General features: G+C 46.7%; 1 protein-coding gene across 14 annotated transcripts in view; it reads right to left on the minus strand.

The window, feature by feature from the left end:
* Positions 1-1420: 1420 nt before the first annotated feature.
* The window catches only part of ARHGAP10 (Rho GTPase activating protein 10), a 349411-nt gene continuing 325644 nt past the window's right edge, over positions 1421-25187 (minus strand). For all 14 annotated transcript variants that reach the window (XR_014812815.1, XR_002346408.2, XR_014812818.1 and 11 more), the window contains 3 exons: positions 13296-13448; positions 9208-9299; positions 1421-2111 (listed from right to left, as the gene is read on the minus strand). Coding sequence is in view for 11 of the 14 variants with exons in the window: in XM_084972711.1 (XP_084828837.1) it covers positions 2023-2111; positions 9208-9299; positions 13296-13448 (334 nt within the window). In the remaining 3 variants the exon portion in view is untranslated. The remainder of the gene's footprint in view (positions 2112-9207; positions 9300-13295; positions 13449-25187) is intronic.

A 25187-nucleotide genomic window follows, 5' to 3' on the forward strand; every position in this document is an offset into this window, starting at 1 on the left:
AAGCTGCAACAGAATCCTACAGTCAACTGAATTGCCCCAAAGCACACTGGTAGCCAGACTGGGTAGCAATTTCCTTGACCACATAAATGGTCACACACACGCTTTGGGCGTTCCCAACAGCAGGTTGGGTGCCCCTCGCTGTGAAGGATGGAAGCCTTCCTCAGGCAAGCAGAGGAACCAAGTCCTGCTGCAGTGGATCTGCTTTTTACCACCCCCTGGATACACAATAATTCAGAACACTGCCAGGAAACCACTCCCAGCGCTACCCTGAGCCCACGCACTGTAACTGCCCACAGGCTTGCGTTTTCCCACAAAAATGGGAAAGTTTGCCCCAGACCAAGTTTCTCTTCTGCCTTTCTATGCAGCAGGCATGGACAGGAAGTGATAACTCAGAAGACAGGACACTGGGGATGATGCTGCCCCCACCCCCTGGCCAGACTGGCCCACTGCACAGGCCTGGGCCCAGGCCTCCGCCTCAGGGCTGGCCGTTGTCCCAGGCCCTGGGCTCCTGAGCAGTCCCCGTACCCTCCCATGGGCCTCAAGTTCAGCATTTTACATTATGTTGTACTGATAACGGTCCTTAATTTTAGGTAGAACAGGGTTACTTTTCAATGGGCCCATTTCCCAGTACACTCCTGAACCTGAACTTGACACCTTACATGGTCCAGGGGAGGCCACTTCCAAACTGATACCCAGCGTTCTGGAATCATCTCACCTGGGGAAGAGGTGACAGACACATTCTTCCTGGGACAACCTGAAGGATGAACTCTGATGGCCGAGGAGCCTCCTGTAGTCAAGAGAGAAGCTCTGGGCACCCAGAGCAGGCCCTGGAGCAAGGCTGATTTCACTATCCAGGGAATCCGTAAAAATGAGCTCCACATCCCAGGGACTTCAGATCAGGGGACAGAGGAAAAGTGCCCCTTTGCCGGAGAGGTTGGTTCAGCCTGTGTCTCCAGTCTGAGGCTGGAAAGATTAAGCAAGCATCCCAGGGGACCTGAGCACCCTCGGCCCACCTCCTGTGCAGGGGCTGACTGAGGCTGCTCCAGGGACATCCCAACACCTGACTCTCTGCCCCAAAGTCCTGCCTAATTCAGATGGACAGATGAGACCTGAAGGCCTGGGAAGCAGAGGTGGGTGGGAGTGGGGGCAGGGAAAGAGCTGTGCACCTTGAAGTTGAGCCCCAGCCCCAGCCTGGGTAGGGCTCACGCAGGCCATGGGGCAAAGGCTGGTTCGGGCTGCTGGAAGGGGCTGCTGCCCCCCAGAATCACGCCCTGCTGGGAAGCAGCAAGGCTTCTGGTTCAGCCGTTCCACCTGTGAGCGCCACGCCAAGAGGAAAGGCATCTCCATCCGCCAGCTGCCGAATCATAAAGTGTCAGAGGGAGTGAATGCCACCACCTTTCCCCGTGTGAGGACACAAATCCAAGAGTAAATCGTATTTTATTTCATGTACAGAGAACTTGGGGCAGAAAGGCAGTGTGTGCTAACAGTGCACTGTGAGCAGCATGGAGAAGCCGGCCGTGAATCCGCTGGTGCCCAGAGTCCAGTGAGCTTGGGGTCCCCAGGGCGCTCCCTCCCTCCACCCCCGGCCCCAGGTAAGGAGCCTCTGCCTGCGGCCCTCAAGGTTTAGGCCAGTGCAGTCGCGCACGCCCGCAGCGGCCCCTCCAGAGCCAAGGACACATCTGAAAAGCACAATTGCCTTTCCGATCAGGGAGGCAGGGCTGCCCTCCTTCTTGCTCTATAAACCAGATAATTAAAAGTTCCAAGTCCCAAGGCCTGACAGGTGAAAGGTGTCTTCTGTCCATCCAGATGCCCTCCTCCCGCAGCACCGCCCTACGCAGGTCCGAGCCGTGCGCCCCCCTCCCCCCACCTCTAGCAGTAAGTCCCCCTCCCCCTCCTGGAGTGCCAATCGGTGATCTGTCCGTCCTCCTGGTCTGTCCTGGCAGGCGGCTGTGGGTTCTGCCCCAGGCAGACGGTGCTCCCGGACCCCGGCCAGGGTCTGCGTGGGGCCGCCAGGGGCCAGCGCTACAGCAACTTGACGTAATTCTGTGGAATCAGACCCCTCTTGCCATTCAAAGTGCCTTCGAGCCAGCCAGGCTCCCTCGAGGTTTGCACTGAAAAGGAAGAGAAAATCCCCTTGTTACCAAAATGCCCCCAGCTTCGTAAGAATTCACCGTACCCTGAGCATCTCAGAGGCTCCACCCATATTGAATGCCGCCGTTCCCAGGCTGTCTGGTTACAAGTCCGAACAGGAGAACCAGTGTTATTTATAGGTATCCCTCCCCCGCAAGCCTTCATCTCTCTGGGCATCACAGCCTCCGAATCAGTCCACCAAGTTCTGCTGGGCTGCTTCTCATCCACAGGCACGAAGGAGCTCTGAAACTTCCAGAACATGCAGTTCATCAGAGGCATTCCCCTGCATCAAACACAGTCTTTAGGAACAAACCCAAGCCACGGTGGGTCTGGTGCACAGGCCCCTGGCCCTGTCACCTCCCTGGCTGCCCCCACACTGCCCAGAAGCACATCATCCAGGTCAGTGCACTGAACCAGCCAGAGAAATCCCCACCTGAGCCGTTAGGCCTTTGCCCTTCCTTCTTGACTGGGGAATTCTTCTCAGAGACCTCTAGGGCCCGTCTCCTCTGGAGAGTCTTCTTCGGTCATTCTCGGCATTTATCAGGCCTCACCGGCATCGTCTGGACACCTGCCTGACTGCCACTCTGGACAGGGAGCTCCGAGGGCAGGGCTCGGCCTTACACCTGGGTACAGTTCCCCGCACCCTGCAGGTTCCATAAATAGCCACGTCGGCTATCAGGAGAATGGCCGGAGGCTGGACAGCAAAGGGCACGAGGTCCAAACGCTCATCACCAGGGTCAGGAAGCATTTAATAACCCCCAGCTGTGGGCCAGCCCAGCTCAGGCCTCGGCCACCACCAGGAGCAGGCGTGTGCGCAGGAGAAAAGGGGGGATGTGAGTGGGGGGGGGGGGGCAGCAGACAGCTCGGGAGGCAAGGCAGCCACAACCACAACCCATCGGAAAACATACAGCAGGCATCAAACACACACATAAACTCAGACACACATGCCACCTAACACACAAACATCTCAAAACAATGCTTCTCTACATGAAATACATTGGATTCTATTATTTTTCAATGCAGATTGTAACTTAGCAAATGGAGTTTATAACTGACTCACATAGCAACCACAGTATGACCTCTACACAGCTGGTCCTCTGCCCTCCTCCCCACTTGGGCCTGGACAAGGCCTCCTCATCCTCCAGACACCAGTGGAGGGATCCCCTTCCTCCGACACCACCCCAAAGCTCCAGGCTAGCTCCCAGCCCCCACATATGCACCCACATGCTGTGTGTTGGGGGGGGGTGTGCGCGTGTCACGCACACACAGACTCTGTTTCCTGGTTTGGGTGCTAACATGAGACATCTCATGTCCCCAGCACAGTGCCAGACTAGGATCATTCGCTGAAAGGGTGAATAAACAAAAGAACCAGAGATGCGCCCTCCTGATGACCTGGCAGCATCCCTTTCTCCGCACCCCTCACAGAAGGATTTTCAAAGGCTCTTGCTTAATCCCCCACTGGCAGTGCCACCAGAGTGCCGACCCCCACTGGGGAGAGGGACTGGGTTCCATGGGAGAGGTGCCCAGGGGCCGTGCAACACGGCAGGCCTGAGCAGGTCCCCTCCTCAGTCTCTGAGAAGGAGTGACCTTGGGAAGGAATGACAACGCCCCCTCCTTCCCTGACATCGGGCTGCCACCCAGCCTCCATCTTGGGGTGGTGGCAGTTGGGGGGAGGCACAGGGCAGGTCAGTAGCTCCATGCCCCACATCGAGAGACAGACTCATTAAAAGGCAAAGGGATAAATTAGGAGTTTGGGATTAATAAACTATTCCATACAAAGTACTACTACTATAATACTACTCTACAAAATAGATAATCGGCAGGGACCTACTGTATCACACAGGGGAACTCTACTCAAGATCTTGCAATAATCTATAATGAAAGAGAATATTGAAAAAGAATATATATACACACACATACATATGTGTGTATATATATATAAATAACTGAGTCACTTCCCTGTGCACCTGAAACTAACACAACATTGTAAATCAACTAGACTTCAATAAAAAAATTTTTTAGGAGTTCCCATAATGGCTCAGCAGAAACTAATCTGACTAGGATCCATGAGGACATGGGTTCAATCCCTGGCCTCGCTCAGTACGTTAAGGATCCAGCATTGCCGTGAGCTGTGGCGTAGGTTGCAGACGTGGCTCGGATCCTGCATTGCTATGGCTGTGGCGTAGGCCAGTGGCAACAACTCCGATTTGACCCCTAGCCTGGGGACCTCCACATGCTGCAGGTGCAGCCCTAAGAAGACATTTCCAAAAAAATTTTTTTTGTAAAGACTCCCATGACACACGGCAAACAGAAAGCACTGACTTAGTGGGCACTGGGGAGTGATAGCTGTGGGACAGTTACCACCATGCCACAGACCCTATCTTGCCACTGCCGAGCTGTGTGGCTCCGGGCAAGTCTCATCCTCAGAACCTGATGAGTGTGTTAACGATGGTTACAACAAGGCTTCCTGCTATCACGGTTTTTGTTTGCTTGTTTCTTTGTTTTGGATGTGCCCATAGCTTGCAGAAGTTGCCTGGGCCAGGGATTGAACCCAAGCTATGGCAGTGACACCACCAGATCTTTAACCTGCTGCGGCCACTAGAAGACTCCATGGTTTTTCTAAATTTGTGGTAAAATATATATAACATACCATTAACCATTTTAGCCATTTCTAAGTGTACAGCTCAGTGGCGTCAAGGTCGTTGACACTGTTGTATAACCATCACCACTGTCCACCTCCAGAACACTTCCATCTTCCCAAACTGAAACTCTGTATCCACTAAAACGCTAACCTCCTATTCCCCCTCCCCAAGCTCCTGGTAACCTTTATTCCGTGTTCTGTCTCTGGGAGTGTGCCTATTATAGATAAGTCATATCAGTAAAATCGTACAATATTTCTCCTTTAGTGACTGGGTTATTTCACTTAGCATAACGTCTTCAAGATTCATCCGGGGTGAATGAATGTGTGAGAACCTCATCCTTTTATGGCTGAATACACTATTTCAGGTATAGACCATGTTTTGTTCAGCCACTCATCTGCCAATGGACATTTGGGTTGTTTCTACTTTGGGGCTATTGTGAATAACAGAGCTATCTATGCACACGGATGTACAAATATCTGTTTGAGTCCCTGTTTTCCACTCTTTGGAGGTACATATTCAGAAAAGGAATTATTGGACCTATACGGTAATTCCACGATTCATTTTTGAGACCCAGCCGCCTTGTCTGCCATGACAGCTGCACCATTTTACATTCCCAGCAGCCTTGCGCAAAGATTCCAACTGCTCCACATCCTTGCCAACACTTGCTACTTTCTCTATTTTTGACCAGAGCCCTCCTAATAGGTGGAAGGTGGTATCTCATGGTAATTTCTCCAAGTCCTCCCGGTTTATCACCCCCTAACAAGGACATTGGGCTAGTGATAAGGGTAATTTGTGAGAAGCTTCTTCCAGAACAGAATCTGGTCTCCTAGAAACAATACTAATGACAAATATCTAGATCATCACATAACAACAACTAGCAGGAACCCACACTCAAGATGCAGCCTGGGAGTTCCCGTCGTGGCGCAGTGGTTAATGAATCTGAGTAGGAACCATGAGGTTGCGGGTTCGGTCCCTGCCCTTGCTCAGTGGGTTAAGGATCTGGCATTGCCGTGAGCTGTGGTGTAGGTTGCAGATGCGGCTCGGATCCCGCATTGCTGTGGCTCTGGCGTAGGCCGGTGGCTACAGCTCCAATTCGACCCCTAGCCTGGGAATCTCCATATGCCACGGGAGCGGCCCAAGAAATGGCAAAAAAGACAAAAAAAAAAAAAAAAAAGATGCAGCCTGGCCCACGTGGAGGCCTCTGTCCTGGGCTTGTTCCTGTACTGTCCCCACGCCTCACACCCTCTCTGCTCCAAGGTGATCAGCAGCTTCAAAGCTGTGTCTCTCACCCTCTGACCCCAGTCAGTGATCGTTAAAATGCAGTTTCATCACATATGTATATGTCCCTAATAATATACTATTTATTATGTTTATTTTTGTTTTATTTATTTATTTATTTTTAGGGCCACATCTGCAGCATATAGAAGTTCCCAGGCTAGGGGTTGAATCTGATCTATACCACAGCCACAGCAACACAGGATTCATGCTGTGTCTGCCACCTACACCACAGCTCACGGCAATGCTGGATCCTTAACTCACTGAGTGAGGCCAGGGATCGAACCCGCATCCTCATGGATCCTAGTCAGGCTTGTTTAACCACCGAACCATGAAGGGAACTCCTATTTTGTTTATTTTTGAGGCTAACCAGAATCACATTATATAGTCTTCTGGCACTTAATTTTTTTAATTCATGTGTTTTTCTAAATTCCCTCATGTTAAGAATATATGTAGGAACACAACTGCTAGGTTGCAGGGCTTATACAGGGTCACTTTTCTAAGATAATGCCCAACCATTTTCCAAGGATTACCCGTTATATACATGGAGACTTTAAAATGAATCACCAGAAGCTTTTAAATATTAATCTGGGCCACACCTGCTCCCCACACAATGGACAGAGCCTGTCTCCAGGTTAAAAACGAACAAAATCTGGCAAGCAAGGCAGCCAGGCTTCCTGTCCCAAAATCGTAATGCCAGGCAGCCCTGGCGATGGAGACCACTCCCAGTGGGTCCAGCAGCTGGAGGGCCACCTATCTGGAAAGAGAGCAGGGCTGACCCGTCAGCAGGGTAATGTATTTCTTAGGACCCCTGGTCCCAGAGAAGATCACAGCGCCCCCCGGAGGGTATGAGAGGCCTTTCCGCAGAACAACCGCTAAGCGTGAGAGTCTACTACAGAAACAAATCCTCTGCCCATAATTTAAACTCAATTCCAGGCTCACACAGTAAGCCCAAGAAATAACAAACAGTTACTGAGCAAGGTGATTACTAAAGATCCCTTTCACTTCCACACTCTGGGTTAGGATTTCCTATTCTTATATATATTTGCAACTATGTAACTACTGACATCATGGCCCAGGGGCCACTGGGACCTGGATTTTGTCTTCTCCAATGGTCCCTGAATGCCTGACACCAATTTCCTTTGTTGCCTGCCCCACACGAGGGAACAGGGAGCTTGCAAAGCAAGAGCATGGATGAGAGGTGGAAGATACCAAATGGACAAGTGAACACAGGAAAAATGTCTTGGGCATTTCGAGGGGGTGGGGCTACATACTGCGTGTGCAGGAAAGAAGTGTTCCTGGCAACACTCTGGGGGCTGAAATTATAAACAACGGCCCCCTGGAGCAACAGGAGCTGAGGCTGGGGGCACTGAGTTCTGGCATGCATCGGTCATCAGAAGAGAGGACCTGCAGCCATTCGAGGAAGGGTCATTAGATGTGTTCTGAGGGAGCAAATACTCCTAACTAGCTCTAAAGTCTAAAGAGATCAACGATGCACGGAAGATGAAGGTGCCAACGTACAGAAAAGACGAAATCCTGGAGTTCCCGTCGTGGCTCAGTGGTTAACAAATCTGACTAGGAACCATGAGGTTGCAGGTTCAATCCCTGGCCTCACTCAGTGGGTTAAGGGTCTGGTGTTGCCATGAGCGGTGGTGTACATCACAGACGCAGCTTGAATCTGGCGTTGCTCTGGTGTAGGCCAGCAGCCACAGCTCCGATTGGACCTCTAGCCTGGGAACCTCCATATGCCGTGGGTGTGGCCCTAAAGAGACAAAAAAAAAAAAAAGAAAAGAAAAGAAAAGACTAAATCATGCTTAAGAGTCTTCCATTTTCTGTGACCTTTAAGCCAGTACTATCAGTTTTTGTTACTTGCGGCCCAAAGCATCCCAATAGATACACCTTCCACCAAGGACAGTATCTCAGGAGCAATTCGGCATCGGGGGTTTCAGAGGCTCCCAAATGCATCTAACCACACAGCATCAAAATCCCTCAGCGTCCCTCAGAGGGTGGGCTCCACTGCTCTCAGCTTCCCCTTCTGCCATATGGAAAGTCAACATGTGCCAGGCCTGAAGCAGGGCAGCTCATTTGTCCTCCTCTCCTGGCAGCACTGCATGCATGGATATTATGGTGACAAAGGAGTCATCTTGCCTCTACTCGAAGAACAAAATCCCTCCATAAAGTATAATTCTGTCATATGTGGGGTTTTTAGTTGTTTGTTTTCTGACACTATCCAGAGTCGCTGGCTCTCATGAGTACGTATCACACAGATATAGAAATCTATTCTAAATGAGGCAACCTGCTTTCTGAAAAACAATCATCAGCAAATGCTGCGTCACTGACAATTTCCCGCCAGGCTCTGTGTTGATCTACCCCATAGCTTCCAAACATTCTGGCTAATCAACCATTCCATTGCAAGCATCTCAGGTTCTCACTGCTTCCCCAGAACTCTTTTGGGCAGCTCCACCCACACGCAACCTCACTGTTTCCATAGCAACCAATGAATTTCATAATGAGCGGGATTGGGAAGGAAGAAAAGGGGTGGGGGGAGAGATAGACACCGAACCACAGGATGAATTTGTGAGATTCAGAGCTGGGCACAGCTCCTAAACGCTTATGTGTGAATATTAAACACTCAAAATCTCTACCCTGGTTTCAAAATGCCAAGTCAATAGCTGTATCAGGAGAGTCATATACTATTCAAATGAGCAGACATCATGTAAGGCATAGGAAGGGTAAGGGAACCATAAACCACAATTCGTCGACAATACTACTCTCCTGTAACTCAGAGCCGGTGAACCTGAAGCATTTAGGAGGCTGGGTTGGGGACTCCAGGGGAAGCAAACAGAAGATGCAAGTCAGAAATATTTCTTAACTCCAAGTGGCACTGGCTTCTTTAGAGCAGGAGAAAGATGTCCTGAACGAAGACCCTGAAGAATTGAGAGGGCTGGAGAATTACCAAGATTAAAACGGAAATGGGCTTCTATAGCCCCCTGGCGTTTGGTTCCCAGGAGCCACGTGGGTCCCCTCACCCATCCGCAGCATCAAGGGATAGACTCATGCTCTGACAAGCCCACCACCAGGGGCCACCTGCTGGCTCTCATGGGGAGGCCCTCTGGGCTGAAAGAAGACATCCCACCACGAAGCTCCCGCAAACACTTACCATCCTCAAAGATTGCTCCTATTTCGAAAGACAACTCCGAGCTGTGTTCTGCTTCACAGGGGTACACCGCGCGTGCCTTCCGGTTGATGACGCTGCAAAGGGAACGCAGGAGACACACATTGAAACGTGAGAGACCGGGAGCCAGAAACCCCCCCTCCCCCACGTGCACTTCCCCAAATCTCATTTATATGTCACCCGCAGGGCAACCCCTTCCACAAAAGAAATTATCAGAGAAGCAAACATCCGGCAAAACCTCAGCCCTTGATTGTCAAGTAAATGATGGGTTTCAAATTCCACCCTCTCTTTGGGGAGCCTCTCTGAGAAGCTTTCCTTGAACCTCTTCACCTAATTCTCTTCTCCTTCCTCAGCGGGATGACCTCTCCTGTCGTTCAGGGTTATTAGGACCACAAGGCATGTTTATGTCTGAAGCATTTCATCTTAATCTATTACAGAAAGGCACCGGTGACTTGAGACAGGAGGCGAGGTGGTGAAGGGCAGAGGCACACAGACACTAAGTGGCTTCAGCTGTGCACTATGGACACCAATTGTCTACACTGACTGTCTGTTTCCTCGCCATCCTGAAAGGGACTTGCTGTTCCCAGCCGGGTCTTCTTTATTTGACCCCCTCACTCTTGCTCCCAAAAGGCACAGAAGGCTCAGCTTCTCACCGCTTGTCAAAATGTCCTGGGTGTCCTTTTGGGAAAAGGACACAGTGGAGCAGGATAGAAACCGAGCTGCACACTGAGAAGGAGGCGTCCGAACTCACTCGTCCCCCCACTGGAGCAGGGGAAGCCACTGATGGGGAGAAGAGCCTCAGCCTGCTGCCCCGGAAGAAGGGCTTGCAAAAGCCAGCACCTCTGGCCTCTGATCACTGGCCCATTAAATGGTCGTGTTAATTACTCTTTTCAGTATCCCATTCACCTTCCTTTAAAACAAAACATATCTGAATCTGGAAGCACGACAGTTTCTACTGAACCTATGACACTTAGACGTAACCACTGCCACTTCAGCTGAAACTACATATGTAATAACTCCAACTTCCACTTTTACTAAACCTTCCACTACAGCACCAGCTGTCCTTGAACTGAACCTAAACCTCCCACCTGAGCCTACAAGCAAAAGAGTCATTTCCATTTAAACTGAATCTCCATACACCACTAAATGTAGCAATACAAAAGCAAGAACCAAAACTTCATTCATAAACACTCAAAATTTTTCAGAATCTACTCTGAAAATAACAGTAGTACTTCAACAGGATTTCTGACACTAAAAATGAATCTAGGAGTTCCCATCGTGGCTCAGTGGTTAACAAATCTGACTAGGAACCATGAGGTTGTGGGTTCGATTCCTGGCCTTGCTCAGTGGGTTAAGAATCCGGCGTTGCTGTGAGCTGTGGTGTAGGTTGCAGACGCAGCTCGGATCCTGAGTTGCTGTGGCTGTGGTATAGGCCGACGGCCACAGCTCCGATTAGATCCCTAGCATAGGAACCTCCACATGCCGCGGGAGCAGCCCAAGAAAATAGCAAAAAATACAAAAAAAGAATCTATAACCCCATGGCTTTAACAATGTCAACTGAGGTGACATCTGCAATGGAAACCAATGTTTCAGCTGAATTTACAACTAGCACTATCCTACTAGGAGAACAGCCACTACCACTCCTACTTTATCTCTCTATAGCGAGTACTTGAAGTAAACTTATCATTTGCAACCACATTAACCACTGCTACTTATTCACTTAAATGTATTTCTCTTACAAGATAGCTATGTCAATATCATGCATTCACTCTGCCCCAAGATTACCACTAATCCTAGTTAAGTGACATGATAATAAACTAACATCCAGGTTGACAAAGTAGACAGCTATCGTCACTACCACTGCTTCTAATGAACCAACAACCCAGTAGGCAACCATTACAATTTTAGCTTAATCTAAAAGCATCATATATTCTATGTAACTCGCTACCATAAAGGCACTACAATAATTTCTACTATTCAAGCTATGACCACCATTACTTTCAATGAACTTAACAACCGTCACCAAACCAATACAACACATGAACTTAACGGCCACCACACAAAGCACTGCTATGCATCTGTCTGAAGTGATGGGGGTAGTAGTGGTTGTCGTGGGATCAAATGATGCGCTATTTTTTCAGTTGAGGCTAAAACCACCACAACTACAACCACCATGTTAGGTTAACTGACTACCATAATAGTTCCCGGCAGTAGTTAAAAAAACGAACAGAAAAACACGGCAACAACACACTGATCTCCTCATAGCAAAATGATTTTTTAATTATTATCCCTAATTATCCTGTTATCAATTCCCCTACTATCTCTCATATTAAATGTGTACCTATAACCAGCATAGGTGATTATCTACCCAAGAGCCATGCTTCATTAGAAGTTGATCACCCTCGGAGTTCCCGTCGTGGCGCAGTGGTTAACGAATCCGACTAGGAACCATGAGGTTGCGGGTTCGATCCTTGGCCTTGCTCAGTGGGTTAAGGATCCGGCATTGCCGTGAGCTGTGGTGTAGGTTGCAGACACAGCTCGGATCCTAAGTTGCTGTGGCTCTGGCGTAGGCTGGCGGCTACAGTTCCGATGAGACCCCTAGTCTGGGAACCTCCATATGCCTCAGGAGCAGCACTAGAAAAAAGGCAAAAAGACAAAAAAAAAAAGAAGTTTATCACCCTCCCAAGGACAAAAGACAACAACCATTTAGCCCATCACTAATCCTCTATCACAATTATGTAAAATCCACATGGTCTTCCACACTTAGTAGACCACTGTTTTACAGGAACTAAAATTTTAATTTGAAAATGTATTAGTTGTCTGGGGTTCCCATCATGGCTCAGCAGTTAATGAGCCCGACTAGTATTCATGAAGACACAGGTTTGATCCCTGGCCTTGCTCAGTGGGTGAAGGATCCAGCGTTACCCTGAGGTGTGGTGTAGGTCGCAGATGCGGCTTATATCTCACGTTGCTGTGGCTGTGGTGTAGGCCAGTGACTGCAGTTCTGATTTGACCCCTAGCCTGGGAACTTTCATGTGCCGCAGGTGCAGCCCTATGAAGACCAAAAAAAAAAAAAGTATTAGTTTTCCTAAAAGTGTCAGATCTTACACTTTTAGTGAATTATGCATAAAAGTGAATCTAATTTGTTATCAAAGAAGCCTTATCAAAAAACATATGATAAAATCTCATAGTAAAATTACTATTAGTATCTGCTGGCAAACACAAAAATATTTCAAGGATGAACATTAAGTTGAGAACTACGTTAAATAAACTTAGAATCATTTCAAGTATTTTGTTTCCTATCTATGCAATGCAAAAAGGTGGTTATTTTTCTCTTCCAATTGTTTTGTCTTTAGCATACTAGTAGCTATTAACATGACTCTAACTTTGTGCTATCTCAAATGGAAGCATTAACTAAATACTGAAGAAGATTTCAAGGAAAAAAATAAATGTGCAGGATAATTAATAAAATTATCAGGGGATCTCCCATTGTGGTGCCGTGGAAACGAATCCAACTAGGAGCCATGAGGTTGCAGGTTCAATCCCTGGCCTCGCTCAGAGGGTTAAAGATCCAGCATTGCCATGAGCTGTGGTGTAGGTTGCAGAGGTGGCTCAGATCTAGCATTGCTGTGGCTATGGTGTAGGCTGGCAGCTACAGCTCCAATTCAACCCCTAGCTGGGGAAGCTCCATATGCCATGGGTGTGGCCCTAAAAAGAAAAAAGGCAAAAATAAATAAATAATTAATTTGGAGGGGGAGAAAAAAAAAAAAAAGACAAAGCACATGCTTTCTGCTCATGTATGAGAAGTCCTTCTAAAATATGTAGTTTTCAGGGATGCACAACCAACACTAAAAACACAGAGCAGATTCAAGCAGGTCTTACATAAGACAAATTTCTCCTAAGAACGTACTTGCTCTTGAACTGAGGCAGTCTAAGACCAGGTTGTACGTCTTGTCACAAAGTCCACGAGGCTGGAAGCTTCTTCCATGGGGGAATACGAGAACCTGGCTCAAGTTGATCAAGCCCCTCTATGTGCCTCCCCCAGATCCTACATCATACTCCAAATCACGTACCTTTCTGGTGGCTTGTCCACTATGGTGGCAGGAAGAGAGAGTGGGAAAGGCGACAGCTTGGGTGAAGGCGGTGTCAGAGCTGGGTTGCAGCTCGGCGTGGTTGGAGACTGAGGGTTAAGCCACTGGACCGTGGATGGCCGGGCCTGGCTTGGGCTGAGAGTGGAAGGTTGAAGAATAGGATTAATAGTATAAAGGCTAGAGAACACCAGATACATGCCACCCCATTCCTCTGTGGCTAGGGTGATCAGTCCTTGATCTCTCCTGATGACCCCAAGGGAGAGTCCTCTCCACATCCCCTCAGGGGTATAGCCCTGACAGCCACACCCTGAAACTAGAGCAAAACTAGAGAGGCCTCATTGTCCTTCTCCAGGTGTGTGGAGATCTATCTAGTCTTGTCTGGCCTAGCATCACATCCGTTCACTAATTAGGACACCAGAAACCGAAAGTCAAAACTCGTTGTTGGACTTTGGAGGTATTCATATTTTCTGATCATAAGGAAAGTCACAAGAATCCAGAGTCAAGCCCATGACCTAGAGCTCTAATAATTCAACAGCGGCCTTTTAATGTTCAAAGCTCTTTCATTTGGTGGACAGCCGCATGTAAATCAATGAAACTGGAACACACTCTCACACCATGCACAAAAATAAACTCAGAATGACTTAAAGACTTAAATGTAAGACAAGACACCATCAAACTCCTAGAAGAGAACATAGGCAAAACATCTCTGACATCAACCATACAAATGTTTTCTTAGTCAGTCTCCCAAGGCAACAGAAATAAAAGCAAAAATAAACCAATGGGACCTAATCAAACTGACAAGCTTTTGCACAGCAAAGGAAACCACAAAAAAAAAAAAAAAAAAAAGACAACCTAAGGAATGGGAGAAAAAGTTTCAAATGATTCAAATGACAAGGGATTAATCTCTAAAATATACAAAGAATTTTTACAACTCAAGAAAACCAACAACATAATGGAAAAATGGGCAAAAGACCTGATTAGACATTTCTCCAAAGAAGATATACAGATGGCCAGCAAGCACATGAAAAAATGCTCAACATCACTGATTATTAGAGAAGTGAGAATTAAAACTACTATGAGGCACCACCTCACACCAGTCAGAATGGCCATCATAAACAAGTCCACAAATAACAAATGCTGGAGAGGGTGTGGAGAAAGGGGGACCCTCCTGCGCTGCTGGTGGGAATGTAAACTGGTACAACCACTATGGAGAACAGTATGGAGATACCTCAGAAAACTAAATATAGAACTACCATATGATCCAGCAATCCCATTCTTGGGCATATATCTGGACAAAACTTTCCTTGAAAAAGATACATGCATCCATATGTTCACTGCAGCACTATTCACAATAGCAGAGACATGGAAACAAACTAAATGTCCATCAACAGATGAATGGATTAAGAAGATGTGGTACATACACATGATGGAATACTATTCAGCCATAAAAAGAACAAAATAACACCATTTGCAGCAACACGGAGGCAACTAGAGACTCTCGTACTGAGTGAAGTAAGTCAGAAAGAGAGAGAGAAATACCATATGACATCACTTTATATCTGGAATCTAATATATGGCATAAATGAACCTTTCCACAGAAAAGAAACTCATAGACTTGGAGAACAGACCTGTGGTTGCCAAGGGGGAGGGGGAGAGAGTGGGATGGACTGTGATTCTGGGGTTAATAGATGCAAGTCATTGCATTTGGAACGGATAAGCAATGAGATCCTGCTGAACAGCACAGGGAACTGCATCACTTGTGATGGAACATGATGGAGGATAACGTGAGAAAAAGAATGTATACATATATGCGAATGGGTCACTTTGCTGTATGGTAGAAATTGACAACATAAGAAACCAACTATAATGGAAAAATAAAAATCATTAAAAATAGAATTAAAATAAATATAAAATTTTAAATGTAAAAAAAAAGTTCTTTCATGGAGTCACACATATGCGGCAACTCAGAAAAAAAATGCCGATGGGCACTAAGACACTTCTAGAGTGGACTGAAGGTGAGCATTTGCAGGAGCAACCAATGAAGGGCAAACCTCTGGTGACCTTAACATTCCCTCATGTTTGCCAATTCTGAAAACGAGTGAAAGTAAAAAGGTTAGTGAACAGACTCACGAAGGGGCCTTGAAACATGGAAAATTCAATAAATACATGCTGATCTGAGCTAAATTATTCTTCAATCATCTTAAAACTAGAGGCTTGTGACAATGGTCCAGAAAGCATGGTCCGTGTGCTTTAAAAGCACGGAGCTGAAAGATGCTCATTTCATTCAAGTATATTCTCAACACAGATATATTCCATGCTGCTCTGCCCAGATACCCTTCATCTCAACTGCACCTTCCTGGACTAAAACCAGTGTGCATGAGCAGCTTCCTTATTCTTCTACATTACTGAGCATTCTCTCCGATACTCCTTTTCCAGAAAAACTGACATCATGTTCAGTCCATTTTTACCTCCAAAAGCTCCCAGGCTGTTCCTTTCTGTTTTTTCTCATCATTAACAGGAAAAGATCTCCTTCTCATGGCCTGTGCCCTATTAGCACCACAGTCTCCAAGCCAAGTCCCAGCCCCATAAATTTGTTCAGCTCCATCACCCTGCTCAGCCACCTGGTCTACCAGCTCCCTCCCCAAGAACTGGTGCATGCCCCCCACACCTGCCCAGGCAACCTCACTGTCCCGCCCACAGCTCTGTTCCTCTGATGTTCCCCCACTTGGCCTCACACTCCTTCTGCCTGCTCCAGTCTGTCCCCTCCTTGGCTCAGTTCCAGCTGCCTCCACCAGAACTTCTCCATCAGTCTAAGTCGCAGACCTTCTCTGAAGATCTGTTGCCTGATAAACGGGAGGGCAGGTCGGCATGGGTGGTTCTGTGATGGTTTTAGGTACTTTTCTCGCCTCTGTGTTAAGAGCAGGCTCATAACTCTCTGTGTAGACCTCGCAAAGCCGGGCAGACTGCTCGGCGCAGGAACATCTTCAGGCAACATCTGAGCAACCAATTCCTATGTATTAGCACTACTACAACTGGGTTTTCTATGTCACGTGCATGAAACACTGTTACTGACTTGAGAGATATTTAGTACACAGTAGGTCTTCTATCCTTTGATAAGAAAAAGGAGGTGGGGGGAGAAGGTACATTTTAGACACATTATTCTCTGAACAGCTGATTTACAACCCCCCTCTCCCGCCATTCTTTTGGAAGTCACAGAACCTATTTCATACCAAGCAAAGAAGCCTATAAATCTCAAGGTGATCTCTATCACCCGCAGCAGAAGCCACTCAATTCTTTAGCAGAAAATGAACCTTTAATGGTGTCTTGCTAATCAGGGAGGATGGCATGAGTGAAGCTCTGACAGAATTTAAGACCATGATTGGCCAAAACCGATTGCCATTTGAGCTCCCAGCAATTACTCAAGGTGCTTGGAGGCGGTGGGGGGAGGGGGGGGAAATGCATTGTTTACCCCACCCCCACCAACTCTTCCTCGTCATAAATAGTCAAGCGATGACATGATGGCCATCCATCCACCATCAGGGAGGACAGCTACAGGACAAAGACAAAGTAACAATGTGTGTACGTACAAGGCTCTTCTTTAAAAGGTCATAAATTGTACAGCTATTATCCATGTAATCCTCACATCTCTCTTTTTTTAAAAAAGTGGACTTTTTTTTTTAAATAAAGGGAAAATGCCCCTTCTGGAAAGTGAAGGAGTTACTAGAATAGCAGATGCAGAAGGTGAGGGCAAATCCTTAGCTTGGCTTTTTCCTTTTTTTCCCAAAGCTGGAGCCATCTTCATCCAGTGTCTAGCTCTCAATGGAAACCCTTGTCCTTTATTTTCCTGGGAACTTTTTGTGGTCTGTCAGCACACCGATGTGCTATGGGATCCCTGCTCGCCAGTTCACTTTTTCCACTTTGACCTAACTTTCTGCATTTGAGTCCCTGGGTTCCTCACAGCATCTCAGAAGCCTCATTTGGGACTTGTCCTGCGGGCATGAACTGTGTACTATTCATAAGAGGAGGTATCATATGTCAAGTGAAGAATTGGAATTTTTTGAAAGAAGAGATCTACCCAGCCAAAGTTCAGGAAACGGAGCAGAGTAGCCACAAGGATACAAGAAACTTTCCATGGACTTCTCTGCTAGGAAGGAGTGGGGATGAGGCAAGAAGCAATTAAATAAATACACTCAAGACCTAAGACCTGAATTCTTGCCTCTGCCAGCAGAAGTCAGATGATAGTATGTTCCACAGGTGTCTCCAAAAGCAACCTGCTCAGGAGTTCCTGTCATGGCTTAGTGGTAATAAACCTTACTAGTACCCATGAGGACGCAGGTTCAATACCTAGCCCTGCTCAGTGGGTCAAGAATCCAGTGTTGCCATGAGCTGTGGTATAGGCTAGCAGCTGTAGCTCCAATTTAACCCAAAGCATGGGAACTTCCATATGGTGTGGGTGCAGCTCTGAAAAGACAAAAACAAAACAAAACAACAAAAGCAACCTACCCCCCAATTTTTTCTTGGGGGGGTGCAAGAAATTATAAACACAAACTTCTTTAAATAAGCCATCTCCTACTTTCCAGAATTTGACTTTTGTTTTTCGGTAATATAAGATCCAAAAAAGCCATTTTTAACTATTCTTCAAAATAAAATATATTTCCTCCAAAATCAATAAAGTTTTCCTTTTAAAAGAGAATTTGTGATATTCTCTATCTATTCTTTGACTTTAAACACTTTAGAGGATTATCAGACATTGGGGAAAGGGCAGCCCATGGCAAAGCCCTAGCTGTTTTTCCCAGCTGGGCCTTGGGCATCCAAGTACATAATAAATTAACATCCCTCCTGCACTCTAGAGTGGCTCTAGCCAACTATGTATTGGGAGCCCATTCTGCACTGGTCTCTGGCATTTCTGCACTTCAGTGAGCAGAGGCCTGGGCTGCCTTTGCCCTTGACTATCTTTTCAAGGATGCTCGTATAGCCCAGAGCCCTGGAAGAGAAAATATGTGTCATCCCCTGGAGCAAAGAGCAGGCTTTACCGCCCATTGTAAAAGATGTGGTTTTCCTGAGGTCTGGGCTCCTCTCCTTCAACATTCCACAGGCAGGTGTTATTTGGGAACTGGGACTTGAATAAATACTCTGAGGACTGCTATAGCTGTGACTGGTACAGCCTCTTCACCTCTGACCAGGGGCCCCATGTCTTCTGCCAGCATCCTTGAACTTACGGCTGGCCCACATGGGTATCTTCGAGCAGAGTCAGATTTCTGACACCACAGTTCTTTTCTTCCTTCTTCTTTTTAGGGCCAAACCTGCGGCATATGGAAGTTCTCAGGCTAGGGGTTGAATCAGAGCTGCGGCTACCAGCCTATGCCATAGCCATGGCAACTCAGCATCTCAGCCGCATCTGTAACCTACATCGCAGCTCACAGCAATGCCAGATCCTTAATCCACTGAGCAAGGCCAGGGATCGAACCTGCATTCTCATGGATAACGGTCAGGTTTTCAACCTGCTGAGTCCCAACAGGAATTTCCAGATGCCACAGTTCTTGACAGCAGCATCCTTGGGAATGCTGAGAAAATACTCTGGGTGGGTGTGGGTGTGGGGGTGTGGGTGTGTGTGTGTGTCCTGTGGTACAGAGGAGAACTCTGGCTAAGAATGTCTTTGGGTTAAAGATCAACAAGGATAGGTGATCTAAGAATAAAAAGCTCATTATGTGCTAGAACATAATGAAATACCTTGAGTGTTCTCTCCTACCATTTCCCAAATTTAAGTTTGTTTTTTTTTTTTAAACCTATTTAGCTCCTTCTTCCTGCTGCCCCTTTAACTATGTCTTTTTGATGAGTTAGACTGTCATGATCAAAAATGACTGATTTTATTTAATGAAGAACTGCTGACCAATGACCAAAAAAAGCACCCAAGTGCCACCCATTTCCTGGAGGGCCACGCTGTGGTTTGCAAAAACGGAGGCAGACGTCAACTCTTCCTGAAAAGCTCAGAAACCACACTTAGCAAAGCCGAAATAAATGACCAAGAAACCCTAATATGTTTCTCTGCTCTCTTCCCAATTTCACACATGAAACCCAAAGCATCTTGACTCCTCTCCATTTTCAGTGTACAAGAAACCAACCTTCCTTGGGGGGGGGGGGGGGAGTCTCCTTCTCAAAGAAAAGGATGAAATGGAAACGAGAAGGTTTCATGCAAAACACAAAGATGTCCTTCGGCCAACTCAGAAATTCATTCCTGACAGCGCTTCTACTGAACCTGGTAATGGATAAGCAATGAGATCCTACTGTCCAACCCAGGGAACTATATCCAGTCTCTTGGGGTAGAACATGATGGAAGACGGTATGTGAAAAAGAATGTGTCTATCTGGGTATGACGGGGTCACTTGGCTGTACAGCAGAAATTGACACAACACTGTAAATCAAGGCTAATATAAAGAAAATATAAATAAATAAATGCGTAAATAAAAGAAGGCCTACCTGGTATTCCTAAGGCAACAGGGAAGTCTCCTGCCTTGGGGGAGGGCAGGTGGAAAGGCTGGGGAATAGAACACATGCTTGTGAAGGTGACCAGAGAATCCTCTCCTATAACGGGAATCAGCCCTCTTGCTTTGGGAAAACTTCAGGCAAAGACCCTGTACGCTGTCACATGGGGGAGGAAACAACCCTTGACAACACGAATGAACGTAGGACAGGAGCTGTGATATGTGGACACTTTGCAGAGTTTATTTTTAGGAAAAGTAAGAGATCGGCCATACAGCCTGCTTCCGAATCAAACCGCAACCCCCTCTTCTCCAATACCAGACTCCACGTGCATATTAAAAACGTCTTGGCAGCAGAAGAGCCCAAACATTTCAGAAGTGGGGGAGGGGACATAGGGCCTTCACTGTTCAAATTCAACAACAGCTGCACCAGTCACCGGAGAACGTCTGCCGCCAACATTTCTTGCAAAGAAAGCACTGTCAGGTCAGGCTTTGGGCAGTGCTGGCAATGCAGGCACCTGTTTCCAGGCTCCAGGAGCACACAGGGGAATTTAAAATTCGAGGGACGCAGGGAGACTGCATCTCAAAGAAATGACTGCTTATGTGAAGTGATTAAATCCCCCCCAACACCAAGATATTTGACGATGGGTTTTATGATGTCAAAATCAAATCAGAAGTCTGCACTGGAAGGAAAGATTTTAAAACTGCATTTGCAAGGTCCCCAAGCAGAAGCTAACACATTAGTGAAATGATCTTTCATCCCAGCCTGGGAAACGTACAGCAGAAGTCTCAAACAGCTGTCCTGGGCAAAAGTGTCTGAAAATGTTAATAAAGACAGAAGGAAATATTGTAGATCTGTATATTATGGGAAATCTCTGTTCAAATAAATGCCGCAGTTCTTCCCTAAGTGCCAGAGAGGGAGAATTCCTCAGCCAGCATGCAGTTGGCTCCAAGGGAGCCCAGTGAGGGGGGACAGCAGTGGAGAGAAGCAAACGCCTGTGACAAGTCACCATAATCCAGGGCTGGGCCAGGGGGCCAGCACTGCCCATTAGGAAGGTTCCAACAGGGCCCTGCTCACTCATCATTCATGCTCTGAGAACTACCTGTCAGACCCCGTGACTGCCCTGGGGACACCCAAGGAACTATGACATCTGTTTTCCATGAGCACTCAGTCAGGTGAGAAGAGAATGACAAACTGATAATCATGACACAATGTGATGAGCACCAGGTAGAGTTGCCCAGGGTCCCGCAGTAGAACATCGCAGGGAGCAGCTGTCACGTGGGCATCCAGGAAGGCTCTCTGCCCTGAGCCCAGCCACAATCATCAGCATCACCACCCAGCCCCTCCCCATTCCCAGGCACAGCAGGTGCTGTGCCAGGCACAACTCGCATGCGCTAACTCACTCGCTCCCAGCTATGCTGTGGTTCCACGTGACACAGGAGAAGAGGATCCCAGAAAGGTGAAGGCGACCTACTCAAGGTCAAGCCAGTACTAAACCCTGATTCGACAAGAATGCATAAGAGTTCACAGCCTGAGTCCCTCTGAGCAGCTGGGACAGAACACGGAGAGCTGAATGGAGAGAGTTGGGAGGCAGAGATACTCAGGGGGCAGGACCCCTGAGTCAGAGACACATGGGCAAGGCAAATAGGGATTTTGATCACAGCAATTACAAATGCACAAAATGCCACAAGTCTAGAGACACCTGCATTCTGAAGACAGCCCTGGCTGTGTGCCTGTTTGCAGTTTCTTCATCTCTAAGCTGTTCCTCTTTTTTTTTTTTTTTTTTTTTTTTTTTTTTTTTTTTTTAAGGCAGGGGTGAAGGAGAGGGACACTTCTCATTCTTGGAGGCTGGGCACAACTGGCTCTATTGGCCCTAGCTGAGGGTCAACCACAACTGAAATCTGGGCAAGTAACAATCTGCCTGGTCTCAGTTTCCTTAGCTAAAATGAAAATAACTGTTAACAGGCTGGGTGGTAGTAACTGTAAATGAGATGACAGGTGTAAAGCCCTCCACAGTGATCAAAGAACAGTGAGCACTCAACACACGAAGCGCTTCTTATAAGCATTAGGTATTATTGCCTCTGCTTTCCAGGCTTACATCTTCACTACGGAATCAACTTCTTTACCAAAAGACAACAAACTAGGCCCAAGAGAGAAAACTATAAATAGGAAGTAAATGTCACCATTGGAAAAAAAAAAGTTGCCACTTTTTACAACAGCCAAGATATGGCAGCAATCGAAATGTCCATCATCAGATAATGGATAAAGACGACAAGGTATATGTTATATACACATATGGGTACCTTCATATATGTGTATATATGTGTATATATGGTATGGTGTGTATGTATATTAATGCATATATATGGGGGTGTGTATACATGGTATATATATCTAGGGTATGATATATATGGTATATGTATATATATGGATATATGGGATGGTGTGTATATATATATATGTACACACACACATCCCATATATAATGTCTTCTTTCTCCATTAGATGATCATGGACATTTAGACTGCTGCCATTTGTTGGCTATTGCAAATAGTGGCAACTTTTTTTTTCCAATGGTGATATTTACTCAATAGGATATTATTCAGCCATAAAGAAGAACAAAACAATGCCATTTGTAGCACCATGGATGGACCTGGAGATTATCATCCTAAGTAAGTAAATCAAAGATTATATGCTATCACTTATATGTGGAATCTAAAATGATACAAATGAACTTATTTACAAAACAGAAACAAACTCACCGACATAGAAAACAAACTTATGGTTACCAAAGGGGAAAGAGGGGAAGGGAAGGATAAATTGGGAGTTTGGGATTAACATATACATGCCAATACATATAAAATAGATAATCAGCAAGGACCTACTGTATAGCACCAGGAAATCTACCCAATATTCTCTAATAATGTATATGAGGAAAGACTCTGAAAAAGAATGAATATATGTATATGCATAATTGATTCATTTTGCTGCACACCTGAAACTAACACAACACTGTAAATCAACTACACTCCAGTATGCAATTTCTTTAAAAGAGAGAGAGAAAAAAAGTTGCTAAATGCAGAAAAATTGCATAGGATCCAGGACTGGATTCTGGAACAAAAGACATTAGTGAAATACAAATAAAGTCTATATGTAACAGTATTGTACTGATGTGAATTTCTTAGTTTTCACCAAAGTACCATGTTTCTGTGTAAGATATAACAATAGGGGAAGCTGGATGAAGAGTCTCTGGCAACTCTCTATACTATCTCTGTAAATTTCTGTATACCTAAAACTATTTCAAAGTAAAATTTTTACTTTAAACAATAACTTGTAAAAAGAATAAGCCCAAATAAAGTTTTTAAACACTGAAACTCTGAAAGCCTTTTGAAATTATGATCACAAACTTGAAGGCATCCAAAAACCATAAAGAAAACTTTTGGTCAGTGACATGAAAAGATCTGTGAGGGTTACAGTTAATAATCACTTGGACCGCCCATTAAAACATGGCGATTAACCACAGTTGTTGAAACTGGTTTTTAAGAAAAATCAGCTTTTCCAGAAAGATCAGTTTTGTTTATAGATTATAGGGAGGCTGAGAAACTTTTCCTGTAAGAGGCCAGACAGTAAATAGTTTAGGGTTTTCAGGCTGTAGGTCTTGCAAATATTTAACCCTGCCATCACGGCAGCACAAAAGCAGTCATGAACAAAATATAAATGACAGGGTGGCCATGTTTCAATACAACTTTATTTATATAGGAGTTCCCACTGTAGTGCAGTGGGTTAAGGACCTGACTGCAGCTACTGTAGTTGCTGTGGAGTCTCGGGTTCGATCCCCAGCCTGGTGCAGCAGGTGAAAGAATCCGGTGTTGCTGCAGCTGCGGCATAGGTAACTGCAGCTAGAATTCAATCCCTGGCCTGGGAACTTCCACAGGCCATGGGTGCAGCCATAAAAACAACAACAACAAAAACTGTATTTATATAAAATAGGCAGCAGTGGGCCAGTTTGCTGACACTTGGATTCAGTGGACCAGATGCAAATCCGTTTTGTAATGGAGAGTTGGGGGAGATGAAGGTGATGATGGCAAACTCCCCTGGGCTTGAGAAGCCTGGCTCCAGCTCCCCCACTCACTGGCTTTGTGGCGGGGGGTTCCAATGAGTGCCAGGAGCTGGCCTGCAAACACCCTGGGCTTTCCTGCAGCAGCTCTCTTGACTAATTTGCTCAAGATCAGCCCCCACGCCGAGGGGAGACAGCTGATACATCAAGCACATAAAAACAATAACTTGCGCCCCCCCCCCCCCAGAGGAAAAGTTCTCAGCAGGAGAGACAGGGCAGGAAGAGGAAGGAGGGCACAGAAGGCAATCACTCGACACAGAGAAGACGGAGGCCTTCGAGGCTGGACACGGCCACATGGAACACTCAGCCCCCACCTGGTGGGATGCTGCAGCTCCTGGGAGGTTTTGCTCCTGGACAAGGAAGGGCACTGCCATGGAGTCATCCCCTGTCTTACAAAGTTCACTCCCAGGCTGATCACTTTCTTGGGTTTTGCCCTGAAAGAACTGTCTGAGAATGACACCTCTGACCAAGCTTTCACTCAAAGCACTCCTTGAATTCTATCCATCTTCCTTCCAGATAATCACTGTGGAATCAGACACGGGGCTTGAACTTTCGCTTGCGAGGTCTCATTTCAGGAAATAACGGGGCTGTAGATATCTCAGCCTGGTGACCCTGCAGGGGAGCTGACAGGAATGTTCCTGCCAGCTCAGTTCATACATGGAAGGCAGCTGTTACCCAACTCGGGGGCAGAACACTGAAAACAGGGGCACAAGCAGAGCGTGAAAAGGGCACAACTACCCTTTTAAGAAAACGCTCGGGTGCTCAGCTCGGTTCTCTGTTGTGACAGGTGAGCTTCCCACACTGCTCAGAACACTCACGGAGTTGGCTGAGGCCCCGGGGGAACCCCACAACCTCACTGGATCCCCACCAGCCCTATCTTCAGAAGCTTCTACAGAGGAGGTTCCTGCAGAGCGAGGCTTGGACAGGAGCCCTGGGTCCTCCTGGAATAGCTACTGTAACTGCTGGAAACAACACAACTTCAGGTCAACATCGAAGGCTTCTCCAGGAGGCAAGAGGTGACTTCCTGGAGCCATTTAGCGAGAAGATCACATAACTGATGAACCAGGAAGTCGGGTCAAGTTAAACTGAGAATATCAAGTTAGGTTCTCAGAGGAAAGGAAAGGGCAAGCAGGTGGCCGCCTGGGGCTCCCAGGGGAGTGGTGATTGGGTTTTATTACATGTGGTACCTTGAAACCTCACAATAATCCAGTGGGGCAGGTGCTGTCACTCCCCCTTTGCAGATAATCTTGCTAAGCTTTGGCTGGCTTAAGGAATTT

The sequence above is a fragment of the Sus scrofa genome, chromosome 8 (assembly GCF_054392235.1).
Source record: "Sus scrofa isolate SSC_HxYL_T2T_F1_AM1 chromosome 8, Sscrofa_HxYL_maternal_Yorkshire_Landrace_v2.0, whole genome shotgun sequence".
NCBI lineage: Eukaryota > Metazoa > Chordata > Mammalia > Artiodactyla > Suidae > Sus > Sus scrofa.